The sequence below is a fragment of the Vitis vinifera genome, chromosome 17 (genome assembly GCF_030704535.1).
Source record: "Vitis vinifera cultivar Pinot Noir 40024 chromosome 17, ASM3070453v1".
NCBI lineage: Eukaryota > Viridiplantae > Streptophyta > Magnoliopsida > Vitales > Vitaceae > Vitis > Vitis vinifera.
Genome location: NC_081821.1, coordinates 3,553,369 through 3,575,665, shown reverse-complemented (window position 1 = coordinate 3,575,665; position 22,297 = coordinate 3,553,369). Strand labels below are relative to the sequence as shown.

The 22,297-nt window shown below is 34.4% G+C and overlaps 3 protein-coding genes, 2 long non-coding RNA genes and 1 other non-coding gene across 9 annotated transcripts; 3 read left to right on the top strand and 3 right to left on the bottom strand.

The window, feature by feature from the left end:
- Positions 1 to 276: 276 nt before the first annotated feature.
- On the top strand, positions 277 to 1,121 carry LOC100232857 (uncharacterized). The gene has a single exon (NR_144627.1). It is a non-coding gene; the product is annotated as an uncharacterized LOC100232857 (long non-coding RNA).
- LOC100250697 (L-Ala-D/L-amino acid epimerase) lies at positions 299 to 11,046 on the bottom strand. 4 transcript variants are annotated; one of them, XM_002277020.5, is made up of 7 exons: positions 10,169 to 11,046; positions 9,003 to 9,113; positions 8,557 to 8,773; positions 7,982 to 8,315; positions 7,814 to 7,875; positions 7,591 to 7,663; positions 299 to 6,739 (listed from the first exon to the last, which is right to left on the bottom strand). In XM_002277020.5, coding segments are annotated over exons 1-7 (1,263 nt in total). In that variant the 5' UTR covers positions 10,634 to 11,046; the 3' UTR covers positions 299 to 6,738. The 4 variants fall into 4 exon arrangements, with proteins under 4 accessions (XP_002277056.1, XP_010663630.1, XP_019082251.1 ...); XM_010665328.3 differs by having other exon boundaries at positions 8,551 to 8,773; positions 10,169 to 10,982; XM_019226706.2 differs by lacking the exon at positions 7,591 to 7,663 and having other exon boundaries at positions 8,551 to 8,773; positions 10,169 to 10,984.
- Positions 301 to 1,154, bottom strand: LOC109279843 (uncharacterized). The gene has a single exon (NM_001347679.1). The coding sequence runs from the start codon at positions 984 to 986 to the stop codon at positions 633 to 635; it is 354 nt and encodes a 117-aa protein (NP_001334608.1). The 5' UTR covers positions 987 to 1,154; the 3' UTR covers positions 301 to 632.
- Positions 11,047 to 15,725: 4,679 nt separating the features above from the next.
- On the top strand, positions 15,726 to 17,978 carry LOC100245571 (reticulon-like protein B9). Its single transcript, XM_002277041.5, has 5 exons — positions 15,726 to 15,931; positions 16,870 to 17,050; positions 17,227 to 17,368; positions 17,469 to 17,538; positions 17,631 to 17,978. Exons 1-5 carry the CDS (start codon positions 15,856 to 15,858, stop codon positions 17,798 to 17,800), a joined length of 639 nt encoding a protein of 212 aa, XP_002277077.1. The 5' UTR covers positions 15,726 to 15,855; the 3' UTR covers positions 17,801 to 17,978.
- Positions 17,979 to 19,880: 1,902 nt separating this feature from the next.
- On the bottom strand, positions 19,881 to 21,733 carry LOC109124291 (uncharacterized). Its single transcript, XR_002032258.2, has 2 exons — positions 21,185 to 21,733; positions 19,881 to 20,866 (listed from the first exon to the last, which is right to left on the bottom strand). It is a non-coding gene; the product is annotated as an uncharacterized LOC109124291 (long non-coding RNA).
- Positions 21,734 to 22,073: 340 nt separating this feature from the next.
- TRNAL-CAG (transfer RNA leucine (anticodon CAG)) lies at positions 22,074 to 22,154 on the top strand. Its single transcript has one exon. It is a non-coding gene; the product is annotated as a tRNA-Leu (tRNA).
- The last annotated feature ends 143 nt before the right edge of the window (positions 22,155 to 22,297 follow it).

The window sequence follows — 22,297 nt, the reverse complement described above, 5'->3', positions numbered from 1 at the left end:
TTTGCAAACTGACAAATGGCTAAGGTTGCTGGAAAAGTAGACTACCTTGAATAACAATTACAGAGTCACCCTTCTCCAGCATTTCCCACTAAATCCTTCTTGCTTGAAGATCCATTATTTGATTACCAAACTAAAGAAAACTATTTACTAATCCAAATTTGAGCATAATCCATGTTTTATGTGCTGAAGTATTGTAGATTCTATAGGGTTCATGTAAAAGATTTCATTTTAGTCCAGACTCCAATATCCATTTCAACCTCAGTAAGCAAAGCTACATTAGGAAAAAGAACAAGAGACAGAGAGTGAAAGATTTATTTGATAATTCCATATTCAAACCTTCATTACAACTAGTAACCAAAGGCCATAAGAAAAGAAGAACAAGAGAGACAGAGCAAAAGTAAAATCAGCCAGGGACATGTAGCCATGACCCCAACATTATTTCCACTACAGCTACTAGCCTCCTGCAACAACCAGTATGTGGTAGACCACACCGGATATATAATACCTTTTTCTCTCCCTAGTCTCTCTACCTATCCATGAAACTATATAGAAAGATGCATGCAGAGGATATTTATATATATATATATATCTAGAAAGAGAGACATAGAGAAGAAAATTTAAAATCTAGTTATCTAGCACTTAGGGATGGGAGTCCCACAAGTGCTAGCAACCTTCCTGGCATTAGGGGAGTTGACAAACTTCTTGAGGTTGGGGTTCTTGAGGTACTGGCAAAGGCAAGGCTTCTGTTCCTTGATCTTGCTACAGCATAGTTTAGACGGTGGAGTTGATGATGTGATTGCACCAACGCAAGAGCTCAGTTCCGTGGGGCTGCATGTTACTGCCACTGTGATGTGTGCTTCAGCAAGGAGTAGCACCAGTACGGCACAAACTGCAATATATGATACCTTCATTTTTGCTCTCACAGATATGGTTGAAAGAGAGAGAGAGAGAGAGAAAGAGAGAGAGAGGATGAGTTGATGGTTCATTTGGCTTGGGAAGCTTCTCAATTTATAGAGACTGATGAGACTGATGAGAGAGCCCCACAAGGAAAGAGCTAAAACCCCACAAGAAACAGGCTAAGGGGAGAAATTTAATTTCCATTAAGTAAATTCCAAGAACCCAATCGCTGCTCGCTATGTCAATAAATAAAGCAGGCTTGAAGCAATTATTAATGCTTCCCATTGTGGTAGATTTAGTAAGTTCCATCTTGCCAAGGGGTAAACGGTTGAGTTGCAGTAGATCTAGGGGCTTGGGTACCTGATGTCCTTGTTGTGGGCCAAAAATTTTTTATATATAAAACATGCTTTTCTACAAACCTCTAGAGAAAGCTTTCTAGCCAAAGTGGGAGGAATTTATATATGATTATTAGGCCTTAACATCTTTGCAGCTAAGAATCAAGATATGAGAGGCCCTTAGTCCTCAAATCAGTAAAATGAGACAGCTTCACATCAGGTTTGTACTATACATTAAATCAAGATAAGTAGGACTTAGGATACAAGATTGGGAGACTGAAGATATTATCTGCATAATTTGAGTGAGATCAAGGAATTAAACAAGTGATTGTGTAGTGTTTTATACTGGGCATTACCAAATAAAAGCACACGTCTTGTATGATGATCCCAAATTCAGGATATTTTGGTTGAAGAGCCTGGGAGGTAGCATGTTAATGCTAAAGTGAGTTCAACATAAACTAGGATTAGGTATATTTCTAATAACTTAAGGTAAGTACGATGAATGTTCAATATCTGTACTAGAAAAGTAGGGGGTGAAAAACCAGATAAAATCAAGGAACATGAGTTGAGACAACAAGAGATGATACGACAAAGATGTCACTTCAACATAGTTGACGGCGAAGATTCATCCCCAGAAAAGCCTAAGTAATCGGGATTTGGCTTTATGATCTGGTTATTCATCCCCCATCCCAAGTAATGGATCATAAAAGACTATTGAAATGGAAACATGTGAACTCTTTACAGTAAAATCAAACAAAGAGAAACTAAGAAATCAAAGTCCTAAAAGAGCAATGATGATGGAAATGACAGAGAAATGAATGCTAAACGAGGCTAATAAGCAGGCTTGCTACAACAGTGATCAAATTCAAAGCAGAAACCAACTTTTCATAATGACATCTGTACTTCATCCAAATAGAGCTTTGCCTCAACCTTGATCTAACTTCAACCAAGTTGAGCTTTTTTAATTACCTTTTGTTTTGGGGCGTGATTTTAGAAAAGAAATTAAGCAAATAGTGAAGAATCCAATCTTCTTTTGATTTTGGAAGAGAACAGAAAATGGAAAAGAAAAAGCACACAACAAAACACTCTCTCAATCAGCTAGTTTTCATCTCAAAAAAGTTGAATTTACCATTTGTCCTTATCTTTTGATTGCTGCCTTAATTTTGGTTTGAAATGGGACCTCACAGGAAAACATCAGTCTCATCATACTATGTGCTGTCATTAGTCAAAGTACTAATAATCAAGAAAAAAAGAAAAAGAAAAAACATCTGTCGATATCTTCAGCTGATTTCCCTCAAATATCACATTAAATTTCTTATTAATTAATAGCAAATTAATATGTAAAATGAAACAATCAAAACTTTCTCATGATAAAAGCCGGTTTGGTGGCAAAACAAGACCTTATCTAAATTAGCCTTTCAAGAGGCCAGAGAACCTTTAAGAATCATAAAAGCTTTTATCACATTTGGCCAATTTGAAAAGAAAAAAGAGCTTTTAACTTGGAAAAATAGCTTAACTTCAACTTCTAAGCTAACTAAAATAGTTCACAAGACATTGTTTTTTAACAAAATATAGTCTAGAGACATGCTCTAAAACTATCTAGAAATACTTTTGGCAAATGATTTATTTTTGAAAAGAATATATGTGAATATTAGAAGGCTAACATGATTTACATTTTACTTTCAAAGGAACCCATCAATAGAAGAACTCATTGTACATGCCTGTCCAAATAAAAACAAATTGAAGAGATATAGAGGAAAGAAAGGGTAGAAAGCATGAAAAGCAGAGGAAAGGCCACATCTCTATCATACAAGTACGTGAGAAGATGGTTGCAATAGCATGGGGGAAAGGAAAGAAAGAATATACCGACCATCTTACTCACGAGACTTGTAATAATGAAGGGGATTTTGATTACTACCCATGCCTCAAGCGTGGGTGTGTGTGAGAGAGAGAGATAGAGGGGCCACCACAGCTGTGGCTTTCGGTGGCGGTGGTGGTGGTGGTGGTGATGTGAATGAGTCACTCCCTGTATATGGCACACGCACATGCTGTCATCATTCATTTCATCCTCACACCCACCATTTCTTTTTTTTGTGTCATCATTTTTTTTAACCTCACTAATAATCACCCTCATCATTATTATCACTACCCTGCATATCATTCTCATTCCGCCTTTTCTTTCCCACTTTTCCCATGTCTACTGCCACAAGTTTTGACTGATGGAATGTGGCAAGACGAAGGACCAATTTGTCTTAATGTTCTTGACTTAACCCCTTTCTGATTTGGGTAATGGCTTTACATTTCAACAACAAATGGAAGGGATTCATCAATCTATTAAATCCACACCATTTTTGACTGCTTAAGTGACTGGTTGTTGAGCTTTCATTGTTTGAATGTGTAGGTGGAAGACAAAGCAAATCTTTCCAATTTCTAAAGGCTAGCTTCAATCTCTCCTTTTGACACACAGTGCCTCCTGGTTTGCCACTTGACTCCACTGTTTGCACCTATACTTTCCAGTTGATGTTCACAATTCACAGCAATTAAATATATTATATAATTAATGAAAAATAAGGAAAACTCTTGCTCCCAAAAGAGAACTCAAATCAATCCCAACCTGTCAACAAAATCTAATGGAGAGAGGCTCAAATCTTCCAACATACTTCTAACAAAGAATGGATCACTCAACTTTTGAACCGACAGCTCTATCTCTTAAAGAAATTAAATCATATGTTTGCTCTAATCCCTTCATGCCTTAATGCTACAGTCTCATTACTTCCAAAAGTGCTCCAAATCAACAGTAGCTTTAGATTAAAGCAGAACAATTTTATACAACAGCTCAAGGGTTAGTTATTTAATCACCGCCTGCTTCTCTACATTCCATCAATGGTTAAATAACGGTTATAGTTGCTGTATATCTAGTGGCTTGACCATGTGGATGATGCTCAAGGAATATTGAAAAGCAGAGCTCACAGATGGAACAAGAATAGATTAAAGACGACCTTCAAGTGAACCAATAATGACCTTGTCACAGTATTCAGCATCACCTCGCATTCACATTCAAGTGTGGAATAAATTGTCTATGTTTCAAAAGGAAAAAGATAACAAATCCGCGTGAACAAATCACTATCAGTCTGATTGGCATCAATAGTAGGTCCATTCAAAGTCAAAATCAGAGTGCTTGATAATTGAATTTGCTGTGGTGGGGCCTGACTATTATGGTACATCACCTTTTTAATCTTCCTAGTTGCCTGTATAGTGATGTTCATATTATTGGTAACTCATGAAGGGTTTCTTTTTAATAGTGGCATTGTAATGATTAGTTCACTACCACAAATTCCACTACCATACTTTACTTTCCCACCTACCATTAGCATCTCACACTCACAAACCATCACAAGAAATACAGAAAAACTGAGACACAATATTAGGAAGAGATGTCCTGCATGCTAATACAGGAAACACAAGATTACCCAGATCACCCTGGCTAAGAGCAAAAGATTAGGAACCCAGAATGAGCAGTAACTTTCTTAGAGGCCCGAAAAGACAGCACCTCATTGCAGGAAAAATCAAGCTATCATAATTTGTCTATGAAATTCATCAAGAGGGTTTTTTTTCCCTTTCTTCATAGGCTATGTTTGCATTGATGAAAGACACAACAGGAAATCAAGAAAACCCAACTCAAGACTGATCACCATGTACAGTTTTGTTCTCTTCTTAACTTTCTTCTCTTTCAAGTTTTGGAATACTCAAACAGTTTAAAATTGTGATGATGAAGCTTAAAATTGTATCATATCTAACAGTCATATTTAATCATATCAGATCGAGCTATCACATTGTTTGCCTTCTATATTCCAGAACCAAAATCAGCAAGCCTTTATGAATTGCTGATTTCTGGATTAAAAAAATGATTTCTACCCTACTGTCTGATATAACACTTTATGAATTGATAAAAGTTTCCTGGTAGGCCTGATCTTTGCTGAGACCTACTAGAATGAAAACAATTACACAGATTCCAAACAAAGAGTGGCCTTCCAATCAATGTTGACAATAGTTGTATCAGTTACTGGTGCCTCTTTAGCTCTTACGGATCTCTGTCATTTCAAGAGATCCTTAACAAGAAACCCCACCTCTTTCTAAACCATGAATTTTTTCAGTGGAACTGAGTGTTGTATTATCTTCCTGAGATTCTTAAAGGTGTTTGAATCTCTTATGCTAGGTTCTGGAGGTCAAATTCTTAAATCAAGTTAATTCTCTTGAAAATCTGGTGTGCAGTTAGTACCAAAAATGATAGCTTCTTTCTCTTTGCCATTTCCAAAGCAAATTCAGAGCCATGGCAAGGTCAGGTCAAACAGTGAATACGAATGGTATGCCCCATGTCTGAAGACTCTTCAAAGACTAATATTTAATATTTTATTTTATTTTTTTATATATAAGTAAGAGAAGTATTGTATTACGGGAAGGCGCTAAAATAGCTACTCTAAATGTACAGAAAAGAAATGGAAATACTCACCTCCTAACAAGAGAAACTAATATTTAATATTGTGTTATATGCAGAAAGAACAACAGAATAACATATCTTCTTTTTGTTCATTGCTGGATTTCTTACAGTCTTTGGCAGGATTTATTGGGATTGGCAGGTCTTGGTGGCCCTAAGTCCAAATTCAATTGAATTTTGAGATGTATGACTGGGGCCTTGCAGGTTCATGGTAATGATATCTCTTGCTTGTTTATCTGTAGAATGTAATTTAGCACACAACTCCTAAGCCTGTGGTACAGTCATTTCTTGTTCTCTATGAAAGAATCCTGACCAACTGATTCTTAAAAGACTGGAATTTTGAAAGCCACCCATATAAATTTTGAAAGACGCTTAACCCTCATCCTTGGATCTAGTAATTGGCTAATATCAAAGCAAATTTTCTGGCAAAGAAACTGTCATTTCTTGATCTCTAATGGAGCTACTTGAGCTTGATTTTATTTGTTTTTCTTTCCTTACCTTGGTCATTGATCCTCTAGGGGCATCTTCTCAACATTGTATTTTTTCCCATAAAGAAGGGCTTTTGGGAAAGAATCAAGGATTATGATTAAATTGTAAAAAGACATCAGAATTATAACAGTATTTGAAAAGGATAATTGAAAATATATAGTACAGAGACAATTAAAATCATTCATAACCATTGATCTAGACACAATGACTGGCTAACAAGGAAGAATTAGAAAAAATTGAGTTCAGACTGCTCCTAATAACATGGTGAAGACAAAGCCTCTAATTGTGTACATGACTCAAGGAAATTCCATCTTATGAATGTCACAATCACTGCTACCGAACATCTCACCTGGAAGCATACTTACCCAAGCAGGCACCACTTCTCTGTTTCTCCATTTGTAAACCCAAGGCCTACCTCAAAGTCTTATTAAAAAAAGGAAGCATAATTGACAACTAAGAGGAACTAATAAGATCTGCTGTTGCTCAGAGTTTTGAAGTTGTGGAAGCAACCAAAGTTTAATTTCTGCAAGTAATTTGACATAGTTAGCATGGAAGAAATTGAAATAGCTCAGATTTTAGTAAACTATTTATAAGTAGAATTCAGAATAGAAACAACACATTGATGTAACATAATTTCAGCAATCTTACCTAAGACACGAGCTCAACATTCAACAGCTAAAGTTATCATAAATACTAGTCATTATACAAATAATATTTTATCCATGATTGCTTCTTATCTCTGCTTTCATGCCAGTGTATGATCTAGTGTGATTAGTTTTATATTGCTGCATGGTACTTAATCATTCATTAGTTTTATCTTTACATCTAAAAAGGCTGTGTTTTATGTGTCCAAGCAATGCCAAACATTTCCAAATTTATAAATTGTTTCCACTGTTTCCAAAATGTTTCTGAGACTTTCCTTCTCTGTGCTGCTCAAAATGACACCCCAAATAGAACTTAATCATCCTAAAAGAAAAGCAAAAAAATATTTGAAGTCATTCACACATCATCATATGGATTCCAACCCAACTGCTCATCTCTAAGACCTTGATTTCAACAAATAGGCTGCATGGTGTTAAGAAAATAAATTATGCACAAACAAATTTGCATAGAAAATGTGTTCCCCAAATTTTTTAGTGTAAGATACCCCTTTTGGTAAAAAAAGTGGCCCCTTGATGGCATTCCAAAGAGTGTGCCCCAAGCCTATCTACATTGGAGAAGATATATGCAAAATTTTCCTAGTAAAGTAGGAGACACTCCAAGATCCATTATTGCCAAATCATATAATATTCTAGGAGTCAAAACATATATAAAATCTATTATTTCTGCCAGAAGAATGAAAAACTAGAAGCATACAGTAAAATCATCACTCACTAGGCAATATTATCCCAATGAAGGAAACCACCATGGCCCCTGGCATTTGTGAACTTGTAAACAGCACCCGAGACTAACCACAGAAAATGTTTAGTGTCATCTTAAGGTACCAAATTGTCAGAGTATGTACTAATATAATCTTAAGGTACCAAATTGCTATGGAATTCTAAAATGGAAATTAAACATTATTAACTATGATGTCTAAAAGTGATATTCAAGTTACCATCATATCCCTCCTGAACGGGATCTTCTGACAGCAAAAGAGGTGTATCTAGGTCAATGAATCTGGAAAAAGAAGAATTTGCAATTACATTATTAACATAGAATCTATAGAGAAGAAAATGATTATAATGTATGCAAATACACAAAAGGAAAAGATTATGGAGGTTACTTGAAACACCCAAGGCCAGCAGCAAGATGGCCAGCAAAGCCCATCGCTAATCTAGTTTCAACCATGCCACCTATCATTAGATCAAGCCCCGCTGCTCTTGCTGCATCAATAATTTCAAGGGCCCCAAGGACCCCAACTTTTGCTAGTTTAATATTAATGACATTTGCAAGGTTTCCTTCCACTATTTTCTTAACATCAACTAAACTCCGGCAGCTCTCATCAGCGGCAACAGATACCCCATATTTGTCTCTTGCAACTTTACTAACATGACCAAGACCTTCCCAATCATCCCTATGAACAGGTTGTTCAAATAGAACAGGAGTCACTCCCATTTCTGCAACAAAATAATATATTAATGATTTTTCACTAGTCATGAAGCCTAAATAATTAGAGTGAAATGGGAAAGGGCCATATGTTGAGGGAGAGAGACCTTTCATTTTAGATCATGCACAAGAAAATAGTTCTCTGGTCTATGATCAGTTAATTGTCTAAAATGGGTAAGCACAACAAGTGCATTATGTTTGGAAAACATCCTTTTTTTCCCTTTTGGTACCATCCTTTAAAACAACCTTTACCATGTAGCTTTTCAAGAACTTCAATGGCTTCCTTTGGAGTGTATCCTTCATTAGCATCCAAGATAAATAAGCAATCAGGGTGTGCCACACGAATGGCTTGAAGAACTTCTATGTCTGCATTCAGATTCTTTCCCACCTTAAGCTTCAAGGTCTTGAATCCTTGTTTGCGATACTTTGTAGCCAATTCAGCAGCATCAGCAGGGGAAACAATTGGAATCTGCACATACGAAGATGGCTGAGATTAATTTTCATGTGTAAAGTTTTTGTAGTCTTGTTGATTCAGGTTAGTTCTTTATTTTTAGTATCTATAAACCAGTATTAGTCAATGCCAAGCCCCTTATTTCACTATGTAGGTTAATGAAAGGTAAGAGAAAAAAAAATAAAACAACTAAGAACTTAGAGATATAGTCTTCAGTGAGATATAATCACCAAGGCAGGAACTAAACTGTTATATCAGTAGTTATGGCATTTGACACTCCACCAAATAGTCTCCACAAAGGGATGCCCATGCTATTAGCAACTGCATCAATCAATGCCATCTCAACTCCCGCCCTAACCTTCAATTGCAGATACATTTTTATGAGAGCCACAAAAACATTAGAATTTTATTGATAAGAGGATATGAAGATACCCTAATAAGAAAAATCAATATTCTAAACAAAAAATAAATACGTAAGTTATATCAGCTTCCATGTCTGTGTTTATATTTCTTCGTTACTGCTAATAAGAGCGATGAATCTATTGGATGTATAGCTGTAAACACAAAACAAACAGGTATTTATTTCTGTGAACCACAAATGTTCTTCAACAGCAAGGAGTAGGATTTTAGTGGCAAAATAAATAAAAACAGGGATATTAAAATAAAGGAGCCACAAAAGATATGCTCACAGCAAGGCTCAACACAGCAACCAAAATTCCTCAGAGCCCACTCTCACAAGAACTGTCTCAAAAGTCACCCCAAACACTTGGAGAGAGTCTGCTCTCAGAATAGAAATACCAAACCCCTAAGTTCATGGCATATGCTATGAAAGCCTCAGCAGACTTGGGTACCATAAATTTTCAAACACTTGCCTCTTTGCATAGTCCATATCAAGACATTACCTTAGCAACTCATACTTCCACCAGAAACCCAAAGGAAGCTTTCTCAAAACAACTCTATAAAATTATTAGAATCAGAGCAAAATTAATAATTTCCAGGTTGGAAGTCCCATCCACCCGAGAAGAGATAAATTCAACAATGCAGATCTCATTTCTTTATATACGTATATTGAACACTGCAATATAGCTACTTCCCCACCTGGGGAGTTTCAAATGATATACTGTAGTACAAGTACCGTGGTACTAAACTGAAAAGTGGGTGTGGAGCGGTAAATGATTACTGAAAAATGATATTACCTTACAAAAGCAAAGTGCATATTGGCTACTTAATTGAAGAATTAGCATTCAAATCAGAAAAATTAAGCAGCTAAATGTTCAAATCCAAACATCAAACAGATCAAATAATCAGCCAATACTGCAATTAGTCGATTACAATAAAATACAGAATTAATTATTCTGAATCCTATAAACTAGAAGAAAATCAAGAAAATTAAAAACAGATGAAAATACTCACAGAAGCAAATTCATGACCAGGAAGAGCCTCACCAATCTCACCCAACAACATACCCAGAGTCATCGCCGGTCTCCGCCGCAGAACCTCGCAAACCTCCGCCGCCTTAGCCATCGCTGTCGCCTGATTCTCCGCAGTCACAAACGGCAGAATCGGGCCCTCACCCCACCCCACACACCCATTCTTCAACTCAATTCTAATCGCCACGTTCTCCACCCTCTCCAGCCTCGACGATGCAATAGTAAAAGGGGCGATCAAGGGCACATTCAAGGGCCTCCCCTCCGCTCTCTGCACATCCACCGTGAACGTCTCTATCAAATTCTTGAACCCAAAGGTCGTGGGTGTCGCCACCGCCATTTTCACCACGGCGGAGCCCGACGGCGAGCTGGGTCCGATTCTTCTGGGCTTTGAGGTCCTGGGTTTGGAGCAGAGAAATTGTGAGTGAAGTGAGAACCCAATCAAGGCCATATGCTAAGCTGGGTTTTGGAGTATTGGGAAGCTTTGGAATTGGACTTTCTAATTAGGCCGTGATTCGTGAGAATGATGTGAATATGTGACATCGATGGATGGTGAGGTTGTTGATGTTATTGTGCTCTTCCACAGAGAGTGACAATGGTGTACTTATTATATTGAAATACATATTTTACTATTTTATATAGGGAAAAGGCATGCATATTCCAGTGTGATTCCATGGATTCTGAGCCATGGAGCTGCGGCTTTGTTCATTTGCTGCATGCCCAATTCCCCATGCTTTCCAGGACTGCATGCTTCTTCCACAGTTCTACTTGTACTCTTTCTCCAGTATTGGTTCCAGAATCATAATAGGAAAATAATAAAGATATATACTTATAGACTTCTCTTAATTTTGTATATAGGATTTCAAATCGTTTTAAGTTCAAAGGACAATATATACATAATTAAAATTAATAAATTTTTTTAAAACAAAAAAAAATTTTAGATATTTATTTTATTATTAAAAAAAACTCTTTATAAAAATATATATATATAAATATAAAAGAAGGATATTTTTTAATGTAGAAAAAGTCTACATCACTTGCTAATCTTTGATAAAGTTCTTTTGAAAAGCCAATTTAAGATCATAGTTAATTCAAATTTTCTATAAATTAATTACTGAATTTTGTCGAACCTGGGAATCAAGCTCCTCAATGATGGCAAGAAAGATCATATTTTATGTTGAAATTAGCTGTCCCTTTGATATTCCCTAGGGCTGGATCATACTAACCCTTTTGGGTGCTTGGTCCCTTGTGTGCAAGAGGAGTCACATTAACTTGATAATTAAACAAATATTAAGAGAATAATGATGGTTAGATGCTGTGTCATATACCCTTTTTTTGTGGATTAAGAGTGTAAAGAAGGTTTATAGTCCATTAATTTAACTCAACACACACCCACTTTGCAATGAACGCTAGTTGGTGTCCAATTATTATAATGGTACAGCTTCAAATAATTTATGAATAAATTTTATTGTTACATATTTTAAACAACTCTTTTGTTAGTGTAACAGACAAACACTGTCCCATATTAAAATTGCAACCTAGGGGTCATAAAAAAATTATGGAATAAGCCCTTTTTATTTCAAGGTGGGAGTAAAATAATGAAAGAACCCTAACGGGCAAAAATGTAAGTTTTAGCATATGTTAAAGAAACAGCCAATAAAAAAAATGCATGTGCACCATGCGCTTGCACAATTTATTTAATGAAAATATCGAGACATTGAGTCAATAGTATTTTCAATAAGTATAAAAAAAATTATAATAACTCGCTCTCAATTGTTTATTCTAAACCTAAAGGATTCTTATGATTTTAAATTTATCTATAAAGTTAAAAAGAGTTCATACATAAATAACGTTATTTTTTTTTCTTATATCTAATATAAAATATTACAATCATCTCATACAAATATGACATTCTCATTATATTTCACAAGATTATAGGATCAAACATATAAACATTTTTTATGGAGTCAAACAAATTTTTAAATTAAAGTCAATGATCAATTTTGATATTATTTATAATCACATTTTTCGAATTATGTAGCTATTATTCCCTTCGAGTTCAATAAGTTATCATTACTTTAAAACACATATATAAAATTAAAAAGAGTATATATATTTAACACGAGAAACTTTTGATTAGCTTAATTACTATTTGAGATAGGTCTTATGATTAACATGTTGCCAATTATTGATCACTTTCATATCAAATATTTGGGTTTCTCATGTAAAGTGATGGTGGTATCTTGACCTTCATGTTTGGATTGTTACAAATGACATTAGAATCAATTTTAGATTTAATGTAAAAGTTTGTTTAGTTATATAAAAGATGTTTGTCTATTTAGTCTTATGAGATTGACATAACAAATATATTATCTCTACATAAGTGGGGATTGTGATATATGGTATTAGAAATAAGGTAAGGCATCATTAAATCAGTTATATTGAAAAGTAAGTTAAAGAGAGGAGTAAGCGACACAGTGGTCACAAGTAAAAGAAGCCACTCCTCGATTAGATCACAACCTTTATATAGGGGCTTGAGACATGGCCTCACAGCTCACTTTGCGTTCGGGCTCGAGACATCATCTTTAATGGGTATGTGAACTTAGAGGTAATCATATGATGTTGAGGAAATTGCTTCTATCGAGGACTAACTGATCATTGAGTGGTGGGTTTGCATTTGCTTCCTTTAGTGATTGGTGAGAGTCTGTCGTTTTGGCTGTGGGCTGGGCCCTCTAATTGCCCTCATTTGGCTAAGCTGAATTCATTCAAGATAGAGGGAAAAGGAGGATACCCCACGTTCTCTCAGATCCCCTGGTTGATTTTGGACGGTTCTGACACATACCCTCCCTTGTGAGTTTTGAACCAAAATAATATGTTTGAAAAAAAAAATCCACAAAATCAACTTCCTCCCAAAATAATTTGCAACCTAATCCATCCTAACCATTTGGACATCCACGTTACGTAAGATTTTGTTTTTTACTCTCTTTTTTTTGTCATAAAATCATAATACGATTTTGAAATTTTTTAATGATTATGACTTTAAATAAGTTTAAATTTAAAATCATAATTACTAATTATAATTATAACTTGTAATACTAAAATTAGATTAATGTCATTTAAATACCCTTAAAAGAAAGCAACCTAACTCAATACCATGACTAAAAGAGTGAGACTCTCCTAGTACCACCTCTCAAGAGATGTCTCTTTACGTTTTATACCTCTTTGTATCGTCATCTGATCTTCGATAAAGTCATGCTGATATGATTATATTACTCATTTGACATTTAGTTAAAAAAAAAAAAAAAACTTATAATAAACATCTCGCGGTCATCCTAAAATTTATGCATAATATTCTTGTATATAAGACGAAAACACCTATTATAACAATCCTAGGAAAAAAAGTCAAAGAATATTAAAAAAATATTGTTTCTAATGATCATTTAAAAGAAAAATTCAAAATCGCAGTTACCAATTGAGGTTTTGTGATATAGATACTCACTGTAAAAATTATTTTGATAAAGGTTTATTTTATGAATTATTTTTTTATTATTTTTGCGCAAAACTCCTTTTTTTTTTTTTTTTTTTTTCCTACTAGCATTTGATATTTTCTAAGACATTAATAGCTGAGTTGGGGAATAAAATAATTATTTTGCCCAAAAAAAAGACAAAAGTAGGTTTGACTTTAAATAATCCAGAATGTAATGCCCTTTCTCCATTTGAATGGCCGTATGGATAAAGTTTAATTTTCAATATTATTATCATAGTCCGTGTCTTGTAAGATGACTCAATGATTGCATCTTATTCTTATCTCATGGCTGTGCTTATGATTATGCTTTTGGAATTATTTCAAACATGGTAATTATGAAGTATGTTCCTATTTTTCAAACGTGAAAAAGGTGGGCTAAATGGAACTTTTTTATTCAACATCATATTGATAGCTTTATAGTGCTTCCTATGTAAATCCTTCCTATATAAACCTCCTTTTTCCTTTTTTATTAATTTTTTTTAGCCTTTCTCTTTCTTTTTTTAAACTCATTCTAAAATAATTTTTTGTTCCAAAAAAAGCTTCTTTTTTTTTCTTAAAAATTTATAATAATATTAAAAAAAAACTTGTTTCAAAGTTTTAAATTGAGTGTTTTCTTTTGTGGACTTGATTTATCTTTTTACTTATTTTCAAGTAAAAAAATGAGAAATTAATATTTATGTTTATACTCATTGTTACTTGATTATGTTCTTTTTAATTGAGTTAATGTTAGCATCACTTGTGATCATAAAAATTATCAAAATTTATAGAAAAATGTAATTACTAAACATATTCTTTATTTTTTTCACTTTCAATATTATATAATAAAAAATTAAATCATTTATTCAAATAATGCATCGTTCAAATGTAGAGCTATCTGCATTCGCTTGGTTTGGGAAGAAGAAAAGTTCTCTCAGGTTTATTTTTAGAGTTGTGAGGAGCCACAAATTTGACCAAAACTGCGGACGAATACGGAATCATACTAAAAAAGAAAGAACCAAAAGACTTAAGAAAAGAACAAGGTGAAATTGACAGAAGGCATCACATTGAGGAAAAATACAAGAAAAAGAAAATAAAATAAAAAAAATAGAAAAAAAAAGTGAAGAAAAATAAAAATTATATTTAAAGTCGGTAAATTAGTTTTATATGTTTTTTAAAATTTATTTTACTTATTTTTCTTCATCATATAGATTAAATAATTTTAAAATATACAAAATTTTAACTAATTTTAATTATATTTGATTTTCTTTTATAGTTTTCATAGTGAAACAAAATATGAAAAAAATATTTTTCTTTACATTTTTTTTCCTTTTCTTAGTACTATCCAAAAATTAAACATAGTATTAATGTCTTTTTATTTTTTTAAACAAATGTAGAAAACAAGTGAAAACAACTTACACTATTTTCTAAAAACACTTATTTGAGATCACGGAGTTATGAATGTTTTATTTTCTATGCTGATGGAAAATACTTCCCAAACAAAACCTTAACCTCTCCCTCAAAGGTATATACCTCTCATTCTTTGGGTTATCTTATGAGTGTTACTACATCCACATCCCTCTTTGATAAGGTTATGAGGCACAACCAGAAAAACCAATACTTTAACTTTAAGGTTGGTCTCTAGTTTCCTTTGTCTGCATTGTTGAGACATTATTTGGTCCATGTCGAGGCCCACTTGAAGGAGATAAGTGCAGAACAAAGCTGAAAATTTTATGAAAATTAGAAAATAATAAATTCAAATTTTAAACATAAATCAAAAGTTTGAGTCCAAAACAATAATCAAGACATAAATGAATAAAAAAATCTAAAAAATAAAATAAAAATAAATGAACTAAATGGAACTTGTGATGTAGGTAAACAAGAAGTACGTCCAGTAGAAACTGGTGACATGGAAAGTCTAATGTATCGATGGTGCGTAAAGTAAGCAGACGTTCAGAAGATAAGCTGAATATTTATAGTAGCGGCCATGCAAAGCAACCTTTTATTCAAGCCATGCCCCAACAATTGAGAAATCCTTTATTCCTCATTCCACATTTCTTGGTTTCCAAGCTTAGAACCCTACCTTTGTTTACATATACATCTCTGAATGCCAAAACCCACAACACATATTTTGTAAGAGTAGTTCCTGACTTCCTGTTTCCCCTATAATCATGCAAGATCCGACACCGCCGGTAAAGCTCTTTGGTCGTCAAAGGTCCATACATGAAGTTCTAGGAGGAGGAACAGGTACCAGCTAGTTATATACATTTGGTAAATGTCCCATTAAAAAAAACATGGGCAGTTTGGTTTACTTAATTTGATTACTTTTCTTTTGATTATATAGTGCATGTATGCACCTTCATTTGCATGGTCAATATTAAAATGACAACATTTCATCACCTTTTTTTTTTATGGTAAATAAGGTTTTCGGGTTATCTTCTAAAATGTTTAAAAATCTTGATTTTGTTGTTTTACTGACAAATTTTTTATCATAAGTCGTGAATGGAATTACAAATAAGAGAACCATTATCTTTACACTACAAGAATCTTGACCTTTATTTTCATAGACAAAACAAAGAGAAAAAGGGAAAAAAAAAAAAAAAAAAAAGGGTAACACTTTTTATGACACAAAAGCATTTAGGTTTTTTAGGGAGTAGTTGTAGCGATCGCTATTTTTAAAATGATGTTTATCAGAATGTGAGATGAAACCTAGGAAATGTTTTTTAAAATAATTTTGAAAAATAGTTTTTTTTTCTAATAGTTTTTTAAAATAATATGTAATGCTTTATTTTTAATTATTCTACGTATTTATATAATTATTTTTTAAAACAACATTAGTGAAAATAATTGAAAACAACTAAAAAATATTTTCTCAAAGCATTATATTTTCTATTTTTAAAAACAAAAACTATTTTCTATTTTCTTATTGGTAAGCTTATTTTTCTATATCTTTGGAGAATAAAAATACTATTAAAAAATAATTACCATATAGGACTTGATCTCTCTGGTGATACCGATTGATTTTTAGATTAAATGATTAAAATCCGAGGCAAAAAGTGGCATCAGAGCAGTTGAGTTTGAGTTACCATGGTGGTTGATGTAGAATGCCATAAAAATATTTAACCTTTTCATCGGATATTTGTTAGTTTTCAGAGGTTTTTGACATTAGGAAATTGAATTTGCAGTTGCAGATGTGCTGCTATGGAGGAACAAAATAGCATCGGCTGCACTTCTGATTGGGAGTGAAGTCATGTGGTTTCTTTTCGAGGTTGTTGAGTACAGTTTTGTGTCCCTTCTTTGTCACATTCTCATCACAGCAATGCTTGTGCTATTCATATGGAGCACTCTTTCTGAACATTTCAAATGGTAGCATCTTCAATCACAGATTATTCTTTACATCTAGTGCCATTAAATTTCCCATTTAAATCAATCAAAAGGAGAACATATATACTTTCTATTAACTAATGGTATTGCATTCTTCATGGAACATTTTGTTACCCTTTAATTTTGGAAAAGAATGTTAACTTAGAGTTGATCTTCAGGCCTCCTTTTGAGATCCCTGAAATCATTTTAGATGAGTACGCATTCAACTCAATTGCTTCAATCCTCCATGAAAGATTGAACCAGTTCTTGTCGATCATCGTCGACATCTCATGTGGAAAAGACCTACCACTCTTCTTTTTGGTTTGTAATCAGCCAAGCTTGCTTGATCTCCTTACTGAACTCCAAATCTTCATTCATGACTTCAATTTTATGTTCTTCACTTCTTCTGTATTGATTTCAGACCCTTGTTTCTCTATGGATTCTGTCTGTGATGGGAAACTATTGCAGCTTCTGCAAACTTCTGTTCGTTGGTAAGGATTTGTCACCTTGGACTTCCCCGATCTTTCTGTGATACCAATGTTGAGCTTGTGGCTAAGTTGGTCCTTGTTGATTATGCATGAAGGCGTGCTCTTCTTGGAAACATTGCCATTTCTGTACGAGCGGTATGAGGAAGATGTTGATCACCATGCTATCATAATGCATCAACAGATAAAGAAAATGCTCAGCGAGGTCAATCTAAGTTTGCTCAACAAGGTTCCAAGAGGACCAGTGAAAGAGAAGAAGACCACATAAAACAGAATGGCCCCTGTTGTGGTGGAAGCTCTGATGCTAATTAATCAGGGATGAATATCTTCAGTGAAGTTACATGTAAAGAATACTGTAAATATATGACTGCAAAACTGAAAACAAAAGTCACAGGATTTGAAATCAATCAAAGTATGAAAATAAACTCTGATAAACCTTACGCAAATCTGTTTCAAACAATGTTAGACTGGGGTTTAAAAAGGAGGATGCTTGGACTCACTTGAGAGCCAAATATATCAGTTGGTTTACTGCAGATTGTTCGCTTCTTCTCTCCAAGATTAACAGAACATATCTTGGTCTGACTTACAAGAAATTTCAGAGGCTTAGAAGGGTGCAATCAAGGCTCTGAACGAGGTCGATGTTTGGTACAAAATGGTGGTATCCATCCATCTTCAAACCACTCAATCCACTGAAACACGACAGCACTTTAGCTAAAGGATTGGTCTAATCTATCAACGTTGAGATTAAGATTGACTGTCATTAGATTCTTCTTTGGCTAAAGGGGGAGTTTAATTGTAGATATTGTCACCAACTTCTTATACTAAATCTAACTAATTTCTGAATACTAGTTACCCTTCAAGCAAAAAGCAATAAAGAAGTGATAACTTACTTTTCTAAAGAAGTTCGACAAAGTCTTTTCCAGTATTTCCAAAAGGTGTTCAAATGATTCTTATAGAACTTTCAAAAGTTTAATCCAACTTTGAAAGCAGAGTTCTGGAGAAGTGGGGTTTCCCACCAAAAATCAAGTTTTCCGGCGCTTATAATCCCATCCTTTGTGATTCCTTTGTTCTTTGAGTAGATATGTGAAATTTTTTTAAGAATCCTCTAGAGGAGGAAGAAAGATATGGAAGAAAAAAGGAAGTAGAGAATCTTAAACTCATAGACCAGAACTAAATTTTGAATACTGGTTATCAAAATTAACAGTTGAATAGTCCCTTTATCTTTGCTGAAATAGTTATTAGAAAATTGTGAAAGAGGAGTTCTTTTCCCAACAAATCCTGTAGTTCTTAAGATCAGTAGAGTATGTATACGGCAACTCCAACCCAAGAAGTCGTTACATAATGGAAAAGATATTCATCGAGAGGCAAACTTTATGTTAGTCAAAAGCATAGATGCCTGCATGTGAGTGTTGTATGCCTTTATAAATTGATTTTGAAAGGGAGAAACATTGACAACTAATAGTGGACTTTGAATGGAGATTTTCTGGGATAATGCTAACAAAGTCAACACTTCATGAATTGAATGCAGTACAGAACAGAGAAGGAATATAGCTTGCTTCTACCCAAAGGGAAAGCCCCCTTTTCTATAGTGAAATCACTGTCTGATGATTTATCAACGACTTGTTAGTATGGTAGTATGAGAAATGTAAAATGATATCAATGACATTAGTCACGGTGGAGACATAGGACCCCAGGAGGGGTTCAGGATAGGGTTGAGTTCCCACATGCTTTGGTCCATCCATTGCGAAATTTCATTTAGTTTGGGCACTTTCTTTTGACACCTGTCAAGCTCAAATGGAAGCACTGAGATAAGTGAAACAATTATGTAAGAAAATCCAACTGAAATCAGTAAGATCCAACACTCTGGGGCTGTCCCACAATGGCAAAAACCTCATTCCTAATTGCCCCCCACAACCAAACTCATTTGTGGCACCCCTTTATCCAAGTTAAATTAATGTTTTTTCTGCTGAGTAGCCTGGCTTTAAGAGGAATCCACTCAACGCAAAACACTGCATTTTAAACCTTTTATGGGCAATAATACAAAGTGTGACATAGTACCAGTTCTTGCCTCCCCAAGTCAACCTTGAAAAAGATAGTGGTAAGCAATTGTGTTCTGAAGAAAGATCTAAGCCAATTGATGGTTGTATAGTGCTGACCACCAAAAAAATCCAGCATCAAAGCAACTAAACAAACGATCATGATTTGGTTGTATGTCACTAGAATGAATTTTCAACTGTTATGGTAGCTTTGTCCTGCATAAATATCAATTTTTATGACAAGGAAGAGTGGTCTGCACACACACCTTTCACACATATTTTATAGTGCGTTATTGACCCACTCATGTTCTTCATGTCAAAACTCCATAGTATTGCCTGCCAATTCTAATGCAAGAGAGGAGAATCACATAAAGTTCTAAAGTAGAGAGGACTAGACTTAAAGTGAATTTCGACTTTTTGGAGGAAGCCGAGGATAAGAAGCCTCTGTGCCCTGTTGGGGTCGTTCACTTCACAAACAAAGACTACTAATTCTGTAAGAGAGAAAGGGAGTTAGATGGTGAGGCCATGGAAAGGGGTGGTCACTGGAGGTGGGGGTGGCGGCAGTGATGGCCTTGGTGGTGCTTATGTAGTCTTTTGGCTAGCTTTGGTTGCTCTCTCCTTAATCTCTGCTGTAATCTTCTCTTGTGCTGATGGTGCATCCAAAGACAAAGCTTCTGCATCCGACACGGGGGTCTACGGTGCAGGATGTACCGCTGAGTGTGGAGCAGCCTGCGGTGCATGACCTTACACTCATCACTCCTTAACACAAACCCGAAAAGGAGAGTTCCCAGTCCAATTCATCCATTCCCAAAGCTAAAAGCCTCATTCTAACCTTGTTCCTTTCCTTTCAGCAGCGACATATGTATGATGCTTAACTAGAAAAGAACCATGAATTCAGAGAAACTCAGGATGTAGTACTGACTATCTGTCATGGAAATATAAGCATTTCTGCTATAAGTGTTTGTCTGATTCTTAGGTAGTTTGATCTCACAACTTTGGAAACTACTATTTTCTATAGAAACATGCTCTTGAGGTCCCAGAAAGATAAGACCCCATTCAATCATGCAGTGAATTTTGTTCTTGTAACAACTCTAATCTCTCGTTTTTCTTCTCCTTGATTTCAAATTTGTCCAAAACTTGAACATGGGTCCTCTGCATCTTGGCCTGTTTTTAGCTAATTTGCAGTAATTAATCACAGCATCCCACCACTCTCAGCTTGAAAATGTGTTGCCAATCTTACATTGAAACAGTCCTAAAGTGCAGGAGGATGAAATACACTCAGTCACCATGACAATGGCCTAAAAAACGAGACATGCAAAGTTTTAATATTAACAATGTTAATTCGAGAATATAAAGATAAAACAATTTATATAAAGTTACAAGTTACAACAAAGTTTCAATAAGATACGACCCATTTTATCTATATCCACAAATAAAAGAGAATCATTTAAAATGAATATTTTAGATAAGAGTCCGAACTAATCGGGCCTTGCAAATTTTTCTAAAAAGTGCACCCTTTGAAATGATGCGTTTCTTCACTATTCATTCCAATTCCTAACTGAAATCATATTGATTGAAAGCATAGATTCAAAAGTATCTATAGACCCTAACATTACCGGGGATTTGGCTTCCAGAGAGCTTCCTAAGGCAACCAAACTATCATTAGGATCTGAATGAATGAGAAAAGATTTCCCAGGCAAGAAAAGAAATGGTGGACGGTTGTGGCCATTGGACTGTCACAAGGATTGGAAGTTTGGTGTGGGATATTTAGTGGTACACTAAATGACTGAAAAAAAAAAACAAAAAAAGGGGATGTAGACATATGGTAGGTTCACCACCAATAGAATGGAATCAGACCCATTAAATGCAATCCAAAATCGGATTGCAGTTGGAAATATGGTGACTGGGTTCACAAAAAGGAGGTACATAGTAGAGGGGTGGCCGTCCCATGAATCCTGTCCACCAATTTGATGCATTTATCCTAGTCCTAATTCGGATTCCAAGGTTGGTACCACTCTTTCATTGCCTAAATCATAATGCAATATCACCATGACGTGTCCTAGTATTATTGAAATCATGTCTGCCTACTTATAAGTTGTACTTATCACAATGTAAGACTCATGATAACCCACTACATCATATAATTTAATCTTATTATATTTTTACTTTCATTGTTTTGTGATTTGATTTATTTATTTATTTATATATATAATCATTTTTTTTTTTTGTATTTTAATCTTACAATAGGTGAAATTATAATTTTAGTAAAAATTGAATTAATATCCTGAAATTTTCTTAATATAGATATTATAAAGTTCTTTCTATATATATATTTGAAATAGATATGAAAGAAAATAAGTATGAAAAAAAATTGAAGAAAAGTACATTCAATAAATTTTTATATTTTTATATTTTTTTTTTTATATAAACACTCTTGACAATTTAATCTTTAAAAAGAAATTTTAATCTTTAAATAAAGTTTATTTTGCTACGATGCTTATCAAAGTCAAGATGGCCGAGTTGGTCTAAGGCGCCAGTTTCAGGTACTGGTCCGAAAGGGCATGGGTTCGAATCCCATTCTTGACAAAAAAATTTTACTTTTTCTAAAAATTCCAAAAAAACAAATGGAGGAAACCATGCTTTGTAACATATAGAGCTAAATAAATGTAGTAAGCTACAGGAGATGATAAACTAAGTAGGTTTTTACTTTGAAATCCAGCTTCCCGCCG